This window comes from Buteo buteo, chromosome 2 (genome assembly GCF_964188355.1).
Source record: "Buteo buteo chromosome 2, bButBut1.hap1.1, whole genome shotgun sequence".
Classification (NCBI taxonomy): domain Eukaryota; kingdom Metazoa; phylum Chordata; class Aves; order Accipitriformes; family Accipitridae; genus Buteo; species Buteo buteo.
The window spans coordinates 55,976,144-55,994,623 of record NC_134172.1 but is presented as its reverse complement, the minus strand read 5'-3'; the positions used below and the strand labels follow the sequence as shown (position 1 = coordinate 55,994,623).

At 43.1% G+C, this 18,480-nt stretch overlaps 1 protein-coding gene across 1 annotated transcript; it reads right to left on the bottom strand.

Moving 5' to 3' along the window:
* Nucleotides 1–1,757: 1,757 nt before the first annotated feature.
* CDCP1 (CUB domain containing protein 1) lies at nucleotides 1,758–17,608 on the bottom strand. Its single transcript, XM_075022518.1, has 8 exons — nucleotides 17,136–17,608; nucleotides 15,381–15,737; nucleotides 13,658–14,026; nucleotides 9,163–9,390; nucleotides 8,013–8,393; nucleotides 7,182–7,547; nucleotides 5,781–5,862; nucleotides 1,758–4,574 (listed from the first exon to the last, which is right to left on the bottom strand). Exons 1-8 carry the CDS (start codon nucleotides 17,416–17,418, stop codon nucleotides 4,127–4,129), a joined length of 2,514 nt encoding a protein of 837 aa, XP_074878619.1. The 5' UTR covers nucleotides 17,419–17,608; the 3' UTR covers nucleotides 1,758–4,126.
* Nucleotides 17,609–18,480: the final 872 nt, after the last annotated feature.

Here is an 18,480-nt window from a genome sequence, read left to right as displayed (position 1 = left end):
TTGCGTTGATGGAACAACACGCTAGAAGTTTCTAAGTCCCTGTAAAAAGACTGTCCCTTCCTCCAGGGTGGATCAGTTTTCCACGGCAGAATTCCTCAGTTTCAAAGAAAATTAGGTAACCCATGCTTACTTAATTGCTGGGAAGCTATACTTTATGAAAGATAAACCAATCACTAAGTGGGATGTAGAAAGCCATTTATACTGAAGGAGTGAATCCTATAATTATTTTTTTTTTTAGTTTCTGGCTTCAAAGTTTTGGGGGAGACAGATTTGCTCCCATCTTTGTGTACACTGCAGCCTGCAATTAGACACTGGCTGGTGAAGATGTGCACATGGATGAGGGTTATTCAGCATTTTGCTTCCTCCCTGCCCCCCAGCAAGTCACATACTTTAATGTATTCTCTGTCACACTCACAGGTATCCCAGGATAGCTTCTTCAGAGCAACATGATTTCCCCACCCCACCCCACCCCCCCTTAAGGTCAAGGAGTTGAAGTCTCAATATTAGTCTGGTGTCAACAACAACAAACCCAACCTTTTCATTCCTTACCGGTGCTCTACAAGTTTTGCTCTAATCCAAAGACTAATAACTTGGCTTTTGATTTATCTGGAAATGGCACTAGACTATTCACGTACATGCTTAAAATTAAAGCAATTACTGAGTGTTTTGATAGATCGAGATTCTCCAAACCTCACAGATTCAAGCCCAAGAAGCAAGAAGTATCTTTTCAGCTTTGCTGCTTTGGGCAACAAAACCCTCCACTTCTCTTTACTCCTCAAAAGCAAATTTCTTCGGTTCAGGAGTTTCTGAACTGCTGTCCTCCTATGGACACCCACCTTTCAATTAATGGTTGACTAGACTTAGAAATTTTCATTTTTAGATAAAGACCACTGCACAGGAACTACTCCAGGATGGCACAATCTCAGTGAAGACCCAAGTGACAAGTACTTTCATTTACATTCCTATTAACTGCAAATTTCAGAGAGGGTCTAGGGACTGGCTGATCTTTGCTGAGTCTCCTATGCTTTCCAAGAGCGGATCTGACTAATTCAGCCTAGGATCCATTCCCAGCAGTTACTGGGATCCTCAGTAGTGAGGATTTCAAACATCGCTTCCTATGTGCATTAAGCTTGCCTCAAAACAAATACAAAAATAAACCAAGAAAGCAGTCGGTATGAACTGATTCCATGCACTTTAATTTAGAACAAAAAAGGGCTTCACACATTTTCATAAAGGTCTCTTCTGGGCTGAAGGACAAGTCATAAAATGTACTTTTATGCTATTATCACTGAAAAGAAATGAATTTGGAATTCAATTGTATGTGTCAGTTGGGCATGAATAATTTACAAACATCACAACCCTACTGAGAAGCTGCTGAGCCGTTTATTTTCATATGAAATCTTCAAATATTTTACAACACTTCTCCCCAACGATCTAAACACATGCCTTTAAAAACAGCATTTAATGGCATATCACAGGTTATGTGAGAAAAAGGACATGCACAGTCAGCAGTATATTATCCCAGCAAACTAGATTCTCTAGAAACCAGCTTCTGTCGTCCAGGGAGATAGGACATGCACAGTCAGCAGTGTAGTATCCCAGCAAACTAGATTCTCTAGAAACCAGCTTCTGTCGTCCAGGGAGATGGCGTAGCTACTGACAGTCAGAAGTCAAAATACTCGAGGCTGAGTTTACACACACACACACACACACACACACACACGAGAAAGACATGCACTAGTTACTCCAGCTGGTAGTATGATTATATTTTATTTATTTTTTTAAAAAAGTCACAACTTTCTCTTAATGAAAAGCAAACTGGAATTTGTGCCTGAACTCCTACTCTAAACATACCAAGATATGCACAGTGAAAGTCAACCTTAGACTGGAAACAACTGTAAACTACAGTTTATATTGCCATGCCAACAGCTGAGTTAAAATAGAACAAATAAAAATACCAGTCAACAAGCATCATATTCTTCCTTCAAAGATCAAAATGTTGTGAACAAAAGCCTGATCTCCATTACGTTTTCTTCAGTTGGTTAGAAAGAAGAACTAAAAAATTTCATCTAAGCAACTGCAGAAACTGAGCTAGAGAGATGAGACAGCCTTGAATTTCCCTTGCAGACTTCTCATTCCTTTTCAGTAAAAGAGAAGTGAGAAACATTGACCAAATGCATAACTGGACTACTCTGATAAAAATGTATTGTGGCAATTCAGTTACCTGAGAAAAACAGGTATCAGTATTGCAGAAATCTTTAAGTTCTCAAATGGCATTAAAATGACACAGTACACTTTGAAATATGCAATTCCGGTGACTAGCCAGATATCTAGGAATACACATTTCTATATTAAAAGTGATAAACATAAGCAGGAAAATACCTGAAACAATTAATAGGTGCTTTTAGCTGGCATGCATTTTGCTATATGCTACAGAAAACTGAGACCGATACGACATTATACTGAATCTTACAGAAGTCCAAGCAGTACAACGATATACTCTCTTAAATACACATACTTGACCATAAATAGCCAATTTGCAATGCCAGCATAGTTAACACAGGAAGAAGTCCGCATTTATTTTAAATGTAAACAGTAAGGTTTCTAGTAAAGACATTTTAATTTTAGACATTATTATATGTTTAAAAGGATTGCATGCCACACTGAAAGTTTTATGGCACCTGTGTATCAATAGGCAAGAAACAGTCACGGTAAGACATTTGGAGAGAAATTCTCAAGTCATCGAGTCTAGAGCTGCACGCAAATTTGCAGACATCCTCAGTAACTGCACACCTGAACAAGCCAGATGTTTGTATATAAAGGCAACTTTATTCATACAGCCGTAGTCCTCTGCACAAAGATCCGGCCTTCAGGTTTTAAAAGGCACAGAAACTGAGGGGCATGCTAACTACTGCACTTAAAAGTGAGACCTATTATTTATCTGATTTCAAGAGGTGCCTTTCAAAGGCTGCTAGACACCTGGAGTGTAAGTCCCACCGTCCCAACCCATAAGTCGAGAACTGTCCCCAGCATCATTTCAACGTGGTTGTTAAATTCAGACTGACAAAAAAAAGCCAAAAAATCTAGGCTTTCCTTATGGATTCACTCTCATTCTTTGCATTTCAGAGAAACCGCCTGCTGGAAACAAATTATTTTCTTTACCCCTTTTTTTAATCCTTATTAAATAACCAAGTATCTCTAACAGGTGAAGTGAAAAGCATTAGTAAACAGCTGGATTATCACATCATCATTTCTTCACTGAATCCTTACTCTTACTTGAACCAAAAGCACGAGATATTAGTAAAATGTGAATGCTACAGGTATCTGAACAGAAGTGCAAATTGCTTTAGACTTTTGAAACCGTTTTTGTAAAAAATCAAAGAAAATACCGTCTTTGGTGTAGGTTCACACAGTGCTATCCAAGTATAACAACATCAGTTGGAAATTAGAGAAAACCTGTACCTTTAGTTCCGAACTAGAAGAGCCCAAGCTCAAGTGTTCACTCCGATTTATGCTCATTGAGCTCTTCCAGGCAGCATAAATGGTTTTTCACTACACTTAATAGCCACCAGCATCCTAAATGTGATGAATTTTCAAGCAGCAAGTGGTAGAAATGACAGCGTCCCCCCCTTTACTCAGACATTAGCAGATTGCTTAGACATCTCCGCAACCTGGAGCTGCCTTGAGACAGCAATGTAGCCTACGTCTTCCAAGATTCACCAACTAACACCCAGGAACAAATGACTTGTGAGAGGAGGAAATATTGGACAAAACACTCTCCCCACTCTATTAATTGCCACACTTTTAAGCTGGCAGTTAGGAATTCATTTGCCTGACGTCTTTATAATAAAAAGCAGAAGCGTACCTTTGCCACCTGTTTCGCAACAGAAGTGCAGGCAGTCCTGGTGCGTCTCAACTGGTTTTGAGTTTGCTAGACGTTCACTCTAAAACTGAAAGCTATCAACAGCTGAAGTTTAAAAAAAACACAAAACCAAACAACAGACAACACACAAAACAAAACATCATCAAAACGCATTTAAAAATAACACTCCTCTTCAGGTTTTTTTCCTAGACCCCTACCCTTACACCTGTATTTCCACAGGAAACTGCTATACCTGGTGTAAAATTACTCCACTAAACCATCCTGTTCCTTATTTTCCAGCAAGGACACGCTCATATCTCTGTTATTCTTTTCATTTGTATCTCCATTGTCCTCTGATTGCCCTGATTTCTGATGAGCAAATGTGTAAGTGTCATGGTCTGTGTCCGTCAGAGATGGAGGTTCCTCAGCGTTAGGAGAGCATTTAACGTCTTTTCTGAAGTATAATGGAGGTGGAGAAGGTGGCAAGCTACCAATGGGTCCATCAAAAGGCCGGTATACATCAACTTCTGGAGCAACTGAGCCATTGGATTCCTTCAGCAAGTGCCCATAGACCATAGCATCATCAATAACTGCATAGACATGAGACTCATTGTTTTTCCTCCCTTTTGTGAATAAGCCTTGTTTCCCAGGCACCTGGGTATTCACATTAGGATTGTACACTCCCACCATGGGGTTCTGGTTTTTCTTCTTCCTATTACAGAGTTGAAATTGTTAACAGGTCAGAAACAATACACAGCTGGTGCATTTGAACTCAACACAGCTTCTGTTTACCCATCCCAGCCACCCAGTGTCAGGCAGTCTGCCTGGATTGAAGGCTTTACTTGCAATCTTAGGAAAAATAACTCCCAAGTCTAGACATGCTTTTTTAACAGAGCAGAAAATAACTTCATGCTATTTGGCTACCTACTGCTGCTCTGCTGACCCTGAAGTTTGCAAGATTAACACCAATGGCCTCCCAAGCACCAGGGGTCCCAGCTGTGCAGTGTACCAAGTCTCCCAATATCCACAGACATTAATAGGACCCAGAGGCCATCAGATCCTCACAAAACAAGGCTGAACGTTACTGAAGACGAGTAAGATAGCGGGTCCTCTATGAAAGTTGAATAACTTTTCTTGGTTGCACTTTCTGGAGCGACTGTCCCCAGAGTGGAAAGACCAAAGGCTGAACTGAAGATTTTTAAGCCTGTATTTGTAAAGTCTTTCCTGTGTGGCAAAAGAAGTGTGCTCATAACTGCTCTAGTCATCATATTGCACAAATCCATTCCAGCTCAATGGCTTCAGGACCCAATCACCCTGCCAGCACTAGGCATACACGTATCAGAAACCACAAGCTATCGATGACTTCAGACTCTGCTTGCATGAGTAATGCTATGCATGTTTGTTTTGCACAACCTGGCTCTCTCCCCAAGGGCTCATGTCACAGAAAAATGCTCCCACGTGATGTGCAAACTCCAGGAGAAGTTGCTGGAGGTTGTGTTGTGTAGATGAAAGATAGCTCGTAGTGTATCTGGGTGAGTTTACAGCTTGTTTGAATGGTCTTTTCCAGAATCACACTCACAACAGCCACATTCATTGCAATTTCATTTTGCAGGAATTGCTGATGAAGTCCAACCAATACCGTACAGTACAGCCAGAAGCCTGTGCTAAGGCTGAGGTAGGCAATGCACTGGGGGTTGAAGTAATGTGACTCAGGGAATGCTGCTCTGCTCTTACAAGTCAGACAATTTAGAGTAAAGCAGCATTCCCGAAGTCATATTACTTCCACTACCATTGCCTACATCATGCTTCAGACCCTTGTTCAAGGGATCTATATCAACACGTTAAACAGAGAGCCCAGCAGCTCTCCCAAAATGCCTTCTTGAACTTCTAAGTTACACACGCTGAATTATGAACTTACTTCTTCTTAACACAGCACACAGTCAGTCCAATAGCTGTGAGAACTCCAGCCCCAGCCACCACAGCAAGTATCACTCCTAGGTCTGCAAACAGACAAGGTACAAGGACACTGAGCAAGAGAGAGAAAACACCCAGCTTTCTCCTAAAAGCTGTCTGGGTTTGAACTTCCTCAAGGGCTTCTAAGCATACTAGCTGCCTGCAGAGCAGGATTTTCCGAGTCATTCTCACCACAGGACAACACAAGCCATTTCCAAGAGGCTGGAGGCCAAGCAATGACAAACTCCTGCTGCTAACAGTGGAGCACAACCAAAAAACCCAACCAACCCACCCCACTTCCAAGAGTTCAATACAGCTCATGCACTGCTAAACTTACCCTCAGCATCTCACGTGCCTCTGGCTGAATAGGCAGGGAAGAGAAGAAAGTGCAGAGAGAGACAGAGAGGGATTCAACAGAGTAAATATAAATAGTGACATTTCACCAACTTCCCCTTAATACCATCCTTCCTCTGAAATACACAAGTTGTGTTGACCTGGGGTTTTCTAGGAGTCGCAAAATTGATCTGGAAAGTCCACGAGTGAGGAAAGAAAAACGCCACGTGTTTTAAAAGAAGTATCCATTACAAAAAAGAAAAAAAAAAAAGAGGAAAAATTGGAAATTAATTTGATACTGTTTCAGTTCTAGCCTATGTAGCCAATATTTCTACAGACAGCAGTCTCCCACAGGTGAAGAGGAAGTGCAAATGTGAAGCAAATTTACATAAGCAAAGCCTACCCTAACAATGCCCTGCCCCCCCCCCCCCCTTTTTTTTTTAAACTATTTATGTTTCAGGGAGATGAAAGACAACAAGAATGCTGATTTTGCTGTTAGCAGTCAGGGCACTATCCACTAAATGGCCAGACCTGTCCCAGGGGTGATTTCTTGCTCACGCAAACACTGAGACTAATCGAACTGCTAACATGAAGTAAGGGCTACTTGGATGAATAAGTTTGCATAATCAAATCCCAGGTCGTTCACCAGGTCTGTGACCTTGGGAGGGAAAAACATCACTTGATCTTCTTATATGTTCTGGCTGTGATGTCCAATTTAAAAAGCTAAATTAAATTTAAAAAAATTAAATCTAGTCTTACTCCCCCAGAGCCCTGCAACCCCCCATCTCAGAAAAAACAAACCAAAACAAAAAACCTCCCCCCAAAAAACCCACCACATTAAAGCCCCTCCTTCCTTGCCAGCTTCTAGAAGTACCCAGCTGTAACTCTCAGAGGTTTTTGAGGGACAGGTATTTCCAAAGGCTGGGATCTCATAAACCCCACACCCAAGGAGGACCAGCACCCATTACTGTTGCCCCAAGGGAAAGCAAGGAAACAAGCAGAAAGCAAACCACCACAACCTTACAGGACTCACCTATCTGCTTGTCAGCAAAAGTCACCCAGAACTGCAAGGTCAGTTGCGTCTTATCCACAGGTTTACAGTTGGAGACATTTACCCAAAAGTTGTGATACATATTTCGGGGCTGGGGCAGAAGCTCATCCTCACGGCACACGGTCTCCTCTGCCCCCAATGTCTCTTCCTTTATGTTGACATAGGCACGGCCTGTCTCACAAGCAACGCCCATGCGGTCCTTGGAGAACCCGAGGCGGGCAACTTGCTTGCTGGGCACCAGGATGTACCAGGATATGGAGACATAAGGAGGTAGACCATAAGGCCAGTTAGGAGTCTGCAAGTAAACTTTAGCTTTTGGATCTGGACTCACAGTGAAAGTGCACTCATCTGTAGTAAAGGAAAAGAATAAAGGAAGGAAAACTTAGGTCTGAAACTTACTTTTGTTTTTTTTAAGCTTTCTCTTGTAGCACATAAAATTATTTGGTCTTTCTTCTCCATAATAAAAAAAAGCATCACTCATACCTGTGACCAGCAAATTTATACAGTCAACGGCATCTCAGTACTGGCAATACAACTCACCTCTCATACCTTCCACATCAGTAATTATCACAATTAACACAGATATATCTGCAGAATTTCCAACAACCAACTATCTACCACCTGGAGTACAAAGTTCCTTCCTTCTTCCAGGAATAAAACACCGTACTGATTCAGATAAAGATTGATCCTAGCAATGGCTCCAGGACTAGACTCTAAAGAATTGAACTCTTATTTCTATTTATCCATATGTGCTCAAACAAGCATAGAGAGATCCAACACTGTACAACAAAGTAGTACAAACCACTACCTTACCTTTAATATGTGGCACAAAAGACATTTTCAGATCCTGATGGTTAGACTCATTGAGGAATCCTTTACTAAATGTTTTTAAGGATATGGTGATATTATTCCTCATCTGAATCTTTTCAATGGATCCACCAGGACAGAATACACCAACATTCAACTCTGTCTCTGGGGTGGCACTAGCAATGCTGTAACTGTAGCTTGTGTTGCACCTCTGCTCTGGGACATGTTGCTGAAGTTTTAAGGATGGAGAGGTAATTTCTATGTTGATCAGATCGGGAGCCAAGAGCTTCCAAATAAACTTATGCAGTCGAATTGGCAGTTGTGTAATAGCCTTGGGCACTGAAAGGGAATAGATCTTCCTCTGACACCATCGAAGATCGACACAGCCTACAATCACAGAAACAAATACCAAGGGCTGTATTTTTCTTGCAGAGAAATATCTAGGAAAAGCAAGTTTTCCTGTGGACCAGAGCACGCACACACACACACGCAGAGAGTACTGTCAGTTTTGCGTTACAGACCCAGATAAGCATCTACCTGAGAAACTATCCTCTCTTAGTAACCTTTACCCAAACACGTATCATTTATATTTAAAGATATTTCCTTGAAAGGGTGCAGGACACCAAAGAAACCAACAGATACAAACATATTCAAAATCCATCACTCGATACTACTTTTGCTATGTCACTTGCTGACTGGAACACTGTTGCAGACTAACCAAGGTCCAAATATATACTTTAAAACTCTTTCTCTACTAGTAGTTGAAAGCATTTGGGAAAATCCTACACCAAGTGGACATGCGAATGGCACAAGATGCATTCCTGATGGCCACCTTGGTCCTGCATTTTTACGGGCAGATTTATGGCTCTCCTGCTCTGTTTCCTTACTTTGCAGTTTTCAGCAAGAAGATTCTTAGGTGCCTTCTGTCCTTTCCCTTCTAGGATAGCTACGCAGTTTCTATTTTTAAAGGTAGAATGACATAGCGAACAACAAGGCCATCTCCAGATTCACTGTACCCATCTTGCCGCTGGCCAATGCCTGGTTTCCAACCACACTCTATTTAAAGCCCAAGCAAGAGAGAAGGTTTGGCTGACCGCTGGGGAAAAGCAGGCAAAAACATTCCCTAGGAAACAACATTAAGACACTTTTGTCATACTTATGCCTTTTTCAGCTGTGATCCTCAGACGGGACAAGTCCTTGCACAGAAACGAGATCTTGTAGACCGCGCCAGACCCTAAAGTCAAGACGCGGTCGCAGGTGCGAAGATCCTTACAGATCAGGCATATTGGTTCAGACATGAGCGGGATGTGTCTGGGCCACCCTTCGAAGTGTATCGTTACAGTCATATTCCACTCTTTGCTCAGGTCGACCAAATGGGTGACATCTGCAAAGAAAAACATCCCAGAGCAATTACTGGCAAGAAGCGTGGCGTGAAGCAGAACTTCCTCTGTCTCTTCTCACCCCATCAGATGAGCAGCTGTTATAGCTATTTCTATATTAGCTAAGAAAATATTATTTATTCTTTCCATCAGTGGAAAGGCAGCATCATATCACTTTTCTAATTTGAGCCTTTCCACACACAAACCCTGTTTCCCTACCACTTCCCAGCTGTAACAGGGTAACACATACACTAGCCGCTTGTGAACAGGTTAGGCTATAATGTAAGGAGCTCAGCCAACTATGTTAGATTTGTTTTACCTAAGAGATTTCTGTATTTCTTTTAAAGTCAGTTCTACTGATCACACAGCAGTTGATTAGGAAAAGGTTCTCCATTCTCAAATTTCATATTTATTGCTAGATTTCCATTTCAGCTAACTTTTTGTCAGTTTAGGTTTGTTGGAGCCAAGCTGAAGAAAATTGTCCAAAGTCAGTAATTAAGCACATCTGGTTGTCTGGAGTCAGTTAAAGATTAAGCTAATTTAAATGCAAGTACCAATATGGTTCAAAAGCGAAAAAACTGCCAAGTACTGTACTTCAGCAGAAGTGCTGGCAGTTGTTATGAAGGTCACTAGAGCCTTCAAAAACGCTTCCTAAAAGCCTTTTCCATTTGGCAGTTCAAAACACAGAGAAAATTATCACAGGTTATCAAAGTCTGTCACCATGCTGGTGGGAAGGCTGAGGACCATGCCTTGCTAGGCTGCTTGGTTTCCTTCAATGGCATGACTGAATTATCACACTGCTCTTCCATTTAATTGCTAAAAAGCATTCTTCCAGAAATATTTTCTGACTAGCTGTAAAAAGCAAGCCTGAGAGCTGGCAGAGTTAACCTTGAAAAGTAAAGAGCACCTTCCCCTTCCTCAACACTAGCTACGACCTCTCGCATTCCGCCCCTTTCCATGTACCCCACAGCACACAGTCTGCTGCCTGAAGCCTTGTAATGCCCTCCGAGCTTGCTGGAGCTGAGATGCCCATCCACACACAGGGACCATCATCCCTGGCACTCTCTCTCAAATAGTGAGATTCAGCTCAAAGATCTGCTTAAGGAGACATGTTCTGAGGCCAAAACTGCTTAACATTTTCACTAGTGAGAGAGAGCACACCCTCAAGTTTGCAAGACTGGGGCTGGAAAACAGCCTTGCAGAAAGACCTGAGGGTCCTGCTGGTTTAATGTCCTTAAACATTTAAAAAAAAAAAAAAAAAGTAAGGGTGGTCAAACACTGGGAGAGGTTACCCAGAGAAGTTGTAAAGTCTTCAGAGATACTCAAAACCCAACTGGATGGGGTCCTAGGCAGCCTGTTCTGTTTCACCCTGCTTGAGCAGAGGGTTGGAACTAGATGATCTCCAGAGGTCCCTGCCAACCTCAGCCATTCTGCAAGTCTGTGATATCCTAGATGACTTGCTACAGCAAATCAGAACAACAGGGGTAAGCAGGGATGACAAACACCACCTCCCATGTAAGCTAACAGCAGTTGCAAATACTCGCAACATCTGGAAGGGGGACACAAAAGGAAAGAGGAAAAAAAAAATTGAAGGTTATGGCTGTAGCCTAGTTCACAAAGATTAACTATCATGTGCAAAGATAGACATTGGGTCCGCAGAGTATGCTGTTAACAAAGGCACATGTCTCTGATGTCAAAGACAGCAACCTGATCTAGTGGAAAGTGACCCTGCCCATGGGGGGTTGGAACTAGATGATATTTAAGGTCCCTTCCAACCCAAACCATTCTGTGATTCTCTGATTCTATAAAGGACAGGTTAAAAAAAATTTTAAAAATATATACACTATTATTACTCTTAATTTTCTGGTTGTAGCTATGGATCTCAAAGGCATAAACAAAAGGTGAATAAAATAGCCTTCTCCTGTGTGGGAAATCAGAGACACAAAAATACAAGAGGTCAGGCAGAAATCTCCAAGTCACTGCCACAACCAAGCACAGAATTTAGGATTTCCACCACAAGGTTACTCATTCTCCAGAGGTCTGGTTTTTTTGCGGCAGCTAAACACAGAAGGCTAGGTCAAAAAATTTTGATTGGAAAGAGAGCTATATTTTCCTCTAATGACAAGCACCACAGACAGCTGTGGAATACCCAAATGTTTGGGAATCTTTGAGAATATACAGATACCAATATGTTTTCAGTAACAGCCATGTTTAACTTGCCCACTGCAGATGGCATTTTTGGGGTTGTTTTGGTTTGTTTGTTTGTTTTTAAATAATAGTTTCAATACTGTCTTGAGGGCTAAATTTGAATCTTTGATGGAACTTATATAACTACAAAATCATTCATGAAATCCTGTAAATCCTGTTGTCTCTTAAATCCAAGTGGTTTATTACTTGCATTTCATTCAATAAATGACAACCTGTTTTTTATTTTTTAGGTGATTATCATCTTGTCTACTGGCCATAAATATATTAAAATTCCTCTATGCTTTCCAAAGTAGAAGGGAGATAAAGCTGATTAACTGAATACAATGTTTTCACTCTGTCTGGCTTCCAAGGTGCAACACACAATAAATGTAAGCAAACATGACTTGATTAACAATTTCAGGAGGATTTGCTGTTCATGAACGGAGACAGTCTAGACAAAGAACTGAGGATTACAGTGGTGAGATGCTACAGACCCTTTCTGGATACATGACTTCAAGGTACAGGCCATTCAAACTTCACTCCCTCTAAAATCACTTAGATGGAGCTCCGGCTGCAGTGATAGTCCAGAGTGTGTACTTCCTTCCACCTGCTCCTCTGCAGTAAGGGCACCTTGACTATTATCCTCCACCATGAACTGACATCAGAGCTAAGAAGCCAGATGATAAATCACTTATTGCATAGCTCATTACCTAGCCAGGCCTTTTATTTCTGTTTTTAGATAGATGCTGTGGCATTACAAGTCATTGTGTTAAGCCTGTCTGAATTTGGGGCAAGAAAACAGAAAAAAAACCAGAAAGGAGGAGAGAGGGGGGGAGGGGGAGGAGGAGGAGAGGGGGGGAGGGGGAGGAGGAGGAGAGGGGGGGAGGGGGAGGAGGAGGAGAGGGGGGGAGGGGGAGGAGGAGGAGAGGAGAGAGGGGGAGGAGGAGGAGAGGAGAGAGGGGGAGGAGGAGGAGAGGAGAGAGGGGGAGGAGGAGGAGAGGAGAGAGGGGGAGGAGGAGGAGAGGAGAGAGGGGGAGGAGGAGGAGAGGAGGAGAGGGGGAGGAGGAGGAGAGGAGAGAGGGGGAGGAGGAGGAGAGGAGAGAGGGGGAGGAGGAGGAGAGGAGAGAGGGGGAGGAGGAGGAGAGGAGAGAGGGGGAGGAGGAGGAGAGGAGAGAGGGGGAGGAGGAGGAGAGGAGAGAGGGGGAGGAGGAGGAGAGGAGAGAGGGGGAGGAGGAGGAGAGGAGAGAGGGGGAGGAGGAGGAGAGGAGAGAGGGGGAGGAGGAGGAGAGGAGAGAGGGGGAGGAGGAGGAGAGGAGAGAGGGGGAGGAGGAGGAGAGGAGAGAGGGGGAGGAGGAGGAGAGGAGAGAGGGGGAGGAGGAGGAGAGGAGAGAGGGGGAGGAGGAGGAGAGGAGAGAGGGGGAGGAGGAGGAGAGGAGAGAGGGGGAGGAGGAGGAGGAGGAGAGGAGAGAGGGGGAGGAGGAGGAGGAGGAGAGGAGAGAGGGGGAGGAGGAGGAGGAGGAGAGGAGAGAGGGGGGGAGGAGGAGGAGGAGAGGAGAGAGGGGGGGAGGAGGAGGAGGAGGAGGAGAGAGGGGGGGAGGAGGAGGAGGAGGAGGAGAGGAGAGAGGGGGGAGGAGGAGGAGGAGGAGGAGGAGAGGAGAGAGGGGGGGAGGAGGAGGAGGAGGAGGAGGAGAGGAGAGAGGGGGGGAGGAGGAGGAGGAGGAGGAGGAGAGGAGAGAGGGGGGGAGGAGGAGGAGGAGGAGAGGAGAGAAGGGGGGGAGGAGGAGGAGGAGGAGGAGAGGAGAGAGGGGGGGAGGAGGAGGAGGAGGAGGAGGAGAGGAGAGAGGGGGGGAGGAGGAGGAGAGATTTTAAGGATGCAAATTTTAGCATCGCCATCCACCTTGCCCTAACAATGACTGGTGGTACCCAGGGCAGTAAAACAGGCCTCAGCGTTGCTTGGCAACCCACCTCCTTAAACTCGAGGAGCATCCAAGAAAAGTGACAAAACACCTAGTATTTCTCTTCCTTGTGGTGCTCAGCCCAGGCACCTGCAAGCAAAAGCAACAGAAAGGGCAGGCAGGTACTTACTCTCATCAATCTGCGGGTGCTGAACGACGACTTGGAAGAGCAAGCGGAGGATGCCTGGGTTCTGGGCATCCTGATCGCAGCCCTGGAGGGACAGGTTGAAACTGCCAGCGATATTGGCAGGCTGGCTGTCGCTCAGTTTGAACACCTCCGGGTTGCTGAGGGAGCCAGGGATGTAGTACTCTACCCTCTCCTCTTTCCTTTCGCAGTTGGAAAGGCTGTAGTTGTGGAAAAACACGCTTGCTCTCATGTTGGAAGGAACCACAAACTGCCATGTCATGAGCTCATCTTCTGGAAAGCCCAGTGGGTAATTTGGGGACATCAGGGTGATTGAAGACTCCCCCTTCAAAATGGATTCAATAACGCATAACCCTAAAACAGGATGGGGGGGTGGGGGGGGGACACGACATACAAAACAAGTTGCAATTAATGAAGACACGCTGGCATATCTAGCACCCCAGCAGCAGAGCATTTTTATTTTGACAGTGAGATCATCCACTTCAGCTACAGGTTCGGTTATTAAAAAACCCTCATACTAAACCATATATTTGAGTTGATGCTTTTGTCTTCTATTACAGAAAAGGTAAGGATATATTAACGCTGCATTTTTAGTTTAGTGGGTTCACCTCTCAAGCACGTGGACAGACAAGCCTTTAGTTTTTAGAAAGGAAAGATCTTAGTTCCTACTTCTGCTCCTGACTTTGCAAAAGCAAACATGCAACCTGACAACTGCTTCTGTTTCACTGGGTTGAGGGAAACAAAAGATGTGAGCTTTTTATACCATCACGGAGCTCTCTGTCCAAACACCTCCCAGATCTAACAAGAGCACGCCAACAAAGAGCCTCAAATACGCATGACAAAATATGAATGCAAACCATGGAGGCTGTGTAAGACACTTTGTGCTTGGATGCCTCTTGGCAGCATAAAGTTGGGTACACAGAGATTATGGTCCTGTTCTAGGACTCCAGCGACAATGTGCAACTGTGAGGAGTGCCAGGAGTTAGAAAAACTCGTGTTCTAGAAGCTCGAACCTGGACCAGATTCCTTTTATAACTGATAGCAACAACTGCAGAATTTAAGTACAGAGCAAGAACATCTCCCAAGGAGGGTTTGTCAGGAGACCACAGAGTAACCCACTGATTGCTATATAATATTCCAGGTATTTTAAGAAGATTATTACATAATTTTTTATGTTACTGTGCAGGTTGAAACAGATAGCTCTATTTAAGCAGCCTCATGCACCTTCTAGGCACTGCTTCCCCCTTTTCCACCTTCCTCTCCTCAAGAGGGGCATTGATTTGAGGCTCCAGAAATTAAGGAAGCATTATTTTAAAATAAACAAGCCCAACTAAACACTGCAACCAGAAAAGAACTCTCTTGGCTCATTCTAATTATGCTATCTAGTCTCAGCTAGCTGAAAACACGAAACCAACAGAGCAGGTCTGTTTAAGTTTTAGGAAGTTTAAAGAGATAGAAAATGAGTAATGTGCACCAAAAGCAGCAGTTTTCATAATTATTAACCAAACAAAGATGTTTTGACCCCAGAAGAGCACCAGCTACCAAACTAAAAACCATACAACAAATAGCTTTTAGAAAAGATGAAGTGGAAGGGAGTTAGGGATAGCAGCACCAAAACTAGAAGGTTACCCGAGAAGAAAGGTTTAAATAATTCTCCTGCAATCTGTACGAGGTGATTACAGGTGAGGAAACACTACTCCCTACTTACGTTTTATGGAAGCCCTGTTAGCTATGTTGAAGCCTGAGGTGGTGAGAGGTGAGTCCCACGGGAGGTGCAGAGACATGACAACTCCTCCCAGCAGCTTGACGCGAGACACCGAGCCATTCCTGCAGAAGGTGCCAATGTTGACCGTGGCCATGTCGATACAGCTATTGATGTTGTAGCTAACAAAATCTGGGCACATCTCTCCTGGTTCAATCTGTCTTAGCCCCAGGGTAGAAAATTTCAGTTCAAGTCCAGCTTTTGTACTTGCCTTCACATCCCAGATGAAAGTCCTGTTAAGGCGAGGTAGCCCCGGTGGGTAAAGATGAACATCTCCGAAGGGACACGGGCCTGACACACAGTCTAAATGCAGAGAGAGAACAGCCATGATACACTCTGGAAAGCATTCAAGTAAACGAGGAATTTGACACTTTCCCCTTCATCGCTATTTTCACAATTTTTAGGTTGCACTTAACTTCTCTTCTACATGCATTAAAAGACACTCCTATAACATGGTCACATGCTGTCTCTAAACAGGACTATACCATAAACAGGATTGTACCATAGAGTAGACAGGATAAACCTGCTTTAGTCAGGCTGACTAATAGAAGGGATTCATTGTCTCTGGTATTCCCGCCTTGTTTGCTAAAGAATTTAGAAGGTATTTAGTAAATAGGGTAGTGCGCTGAATGGGCAAAAGGGAGAAATGCAATATCAGGAGAGCTGGAAATCATGGATCTAGAGAAAAGATCTTAACCCATCTCACTCAGAGAATTCCTGGCAAATCATTCGTCTTTAAATTTTCTAGTGCTTGCCATGAACTGTATCTTCGTTTCCTTGGTGCCTCAATGAATAACCTGGGCCCCAGATTTTGCAGAATTGATGAATAACAACAACTACCATTGCAGGATTCCTGGGAGAACTTAGAAAAACTTTTATCTGAAAAATCTAAATTGCTGGTATTTCAAGCTGGACACTAAAAATAAGCAAACTTTAATCTATGTCTAGGCTCCAATTTCAAAGAAATATCACAAGTGCATCTTACAAATATATCATGAAATACCATGAACATTACTATTTGCATGAATCATATGACTGAAACTCCAAAACATGAAGAGAACTGTCCTTGAACACCACCCCAAAAATAACAAAGATGTTACCAAAGACTGAATGCCCAATGAAGTTTGGGATCTTGTTGAGAAGTAGCATGTGTTCGTGCCACTAAAGAGTACATTAACATATATACACCAGAGATAACATTCAAAGCAAATGAAGCTTTAGTTACAACACTTCCAAATTTTCAGTTTCTTGACTTCAATAATGTTCATTAAATATAAGGAAACATGTGCATGTCGTCAATGTTTCTATTGTCCTTCTAGACACAATCAATCTGTTCAACAAACAATGCGGGTAATATATCATTATCAGTGCTCAGAGGCTTTTGATAGGAAAAAAGATTATTTGATGGGTTTATAAACTGTGGGAAAAGGGAAAGCAGCAAGGAATTGGTGCAACAAACTATCATTTAACTGTTTCTGAAACAGCCAAGTTAACATTAATTCTGCCAGCCATAACAGATACTTCTTTAACTTGCATAGTTTCAGTAATTCAAGGTTATTTATCAGTGTTCAGAGATTTCTTCTTACCCAAGATTATAGGGGATACCTTAATACAGTAACAGGAAGAATGATACATGTTTTTACTGGAGGAAAATTACCATGGGGGGTGGGGGTATGTCAAATCAAAAAACTTGTATCTTACCAATATTTTTCTGAATTTCCATGATGAAATGTTTCTCTGGAGTACTACAAGTGAAGGTAAAAGTCACGTTCTCCCCAGGCTTTATCTTGAGTTCAGACCTGACGACATTTTTAACACGAATTTGACAGCTTGGTGAAACACCGGGTCTCGGTTTAATCATAACTGTGATGTTGTCTGCCGTACGAGGAGAGATTGTAAAGGAAACTAAGAAAGAAAAAAAAAAAAGAAAAAAAAAAAGAGGTGCTTTGTTACTAGCACATACAAGTATCACCGGCCTTTCCATACATCCCCACAGATGCCATATTGTCAGAAGGAATATTCACATCGACGTCCTCAGAAGCCTCTGGTGTTGGATGTACAGAAAATGTCTTGGCTCTTCCAGTCCAGCACAGACGACACAGAAATCCGCTTGCTCCATGTGCCCAGAGAGAGGTATATGGAATTTGTGTAGGACCAGTTCTGCTCCAGTTTACCTTCACCACTGTTATTTTTTCACATTTAAAAAGTAGCTCAGCTCTTCCTTTCAAATTTCTGTTGTCCCAAATTTGATTTTCAGTCTGTTATGCCCATCATATGACCTGCTTCATTTCATATGGCACCCATGAAGTCATGACTCAATTTGGGAAGTTTATTCAGCAGCCAAACAACAAAGCAAGCCTCAACTCTAATCGCACACAATGGTAACAGGTGAATCTCGGGTATGCCTCAACAATTACTGCAGACCAGATGAGGTATTCCAGCAATACCAAACACACACACCAACAGACATTTATACATGTGGTCATGGGCCTCTCCCACCCTCCCCACCTTTTACAACTCATACCCTGAAGGTACAGGACATCCATGCAATGCCCCTCAGCAGCACAGAAGGCATCTGTGGCCTGGGACAGACCATGTGTGCTTGGATACCTCCTCTCCATCCCCGACGTGACCATCATAGACTTACGGCTTTTGGGGAATACATAAAAGCCTCAGCAATCTTCACAGGTTTCAACCATCCTCAAGCACTACTGAATGTAGGAGCAGCTCTCACAGGATATACTGGGGCCACAGAATAAACTGCTTGCTGAATAATCTTATTTTATGGCTAGTGGTTTATCAACAAATGGACCAAACCTGACTGTCTTCTAAAAATACACATGCTATATAAGATGCAAAGGAGCACTGACTGGAGACTCAAGATGACTAGAAAAGTTAATAGCATCACTTTGATGCTTAGCAAAGCTTGAGCCCAGCCCCAGGTGAAAATCTGAGGACACATCAGTTGGTAAATTTTCTGCTATTTGTTTTCACTACTCTCCCTTCCTTATTTCAGTATGGAAGATACAATCACTGTGTCTAGAGC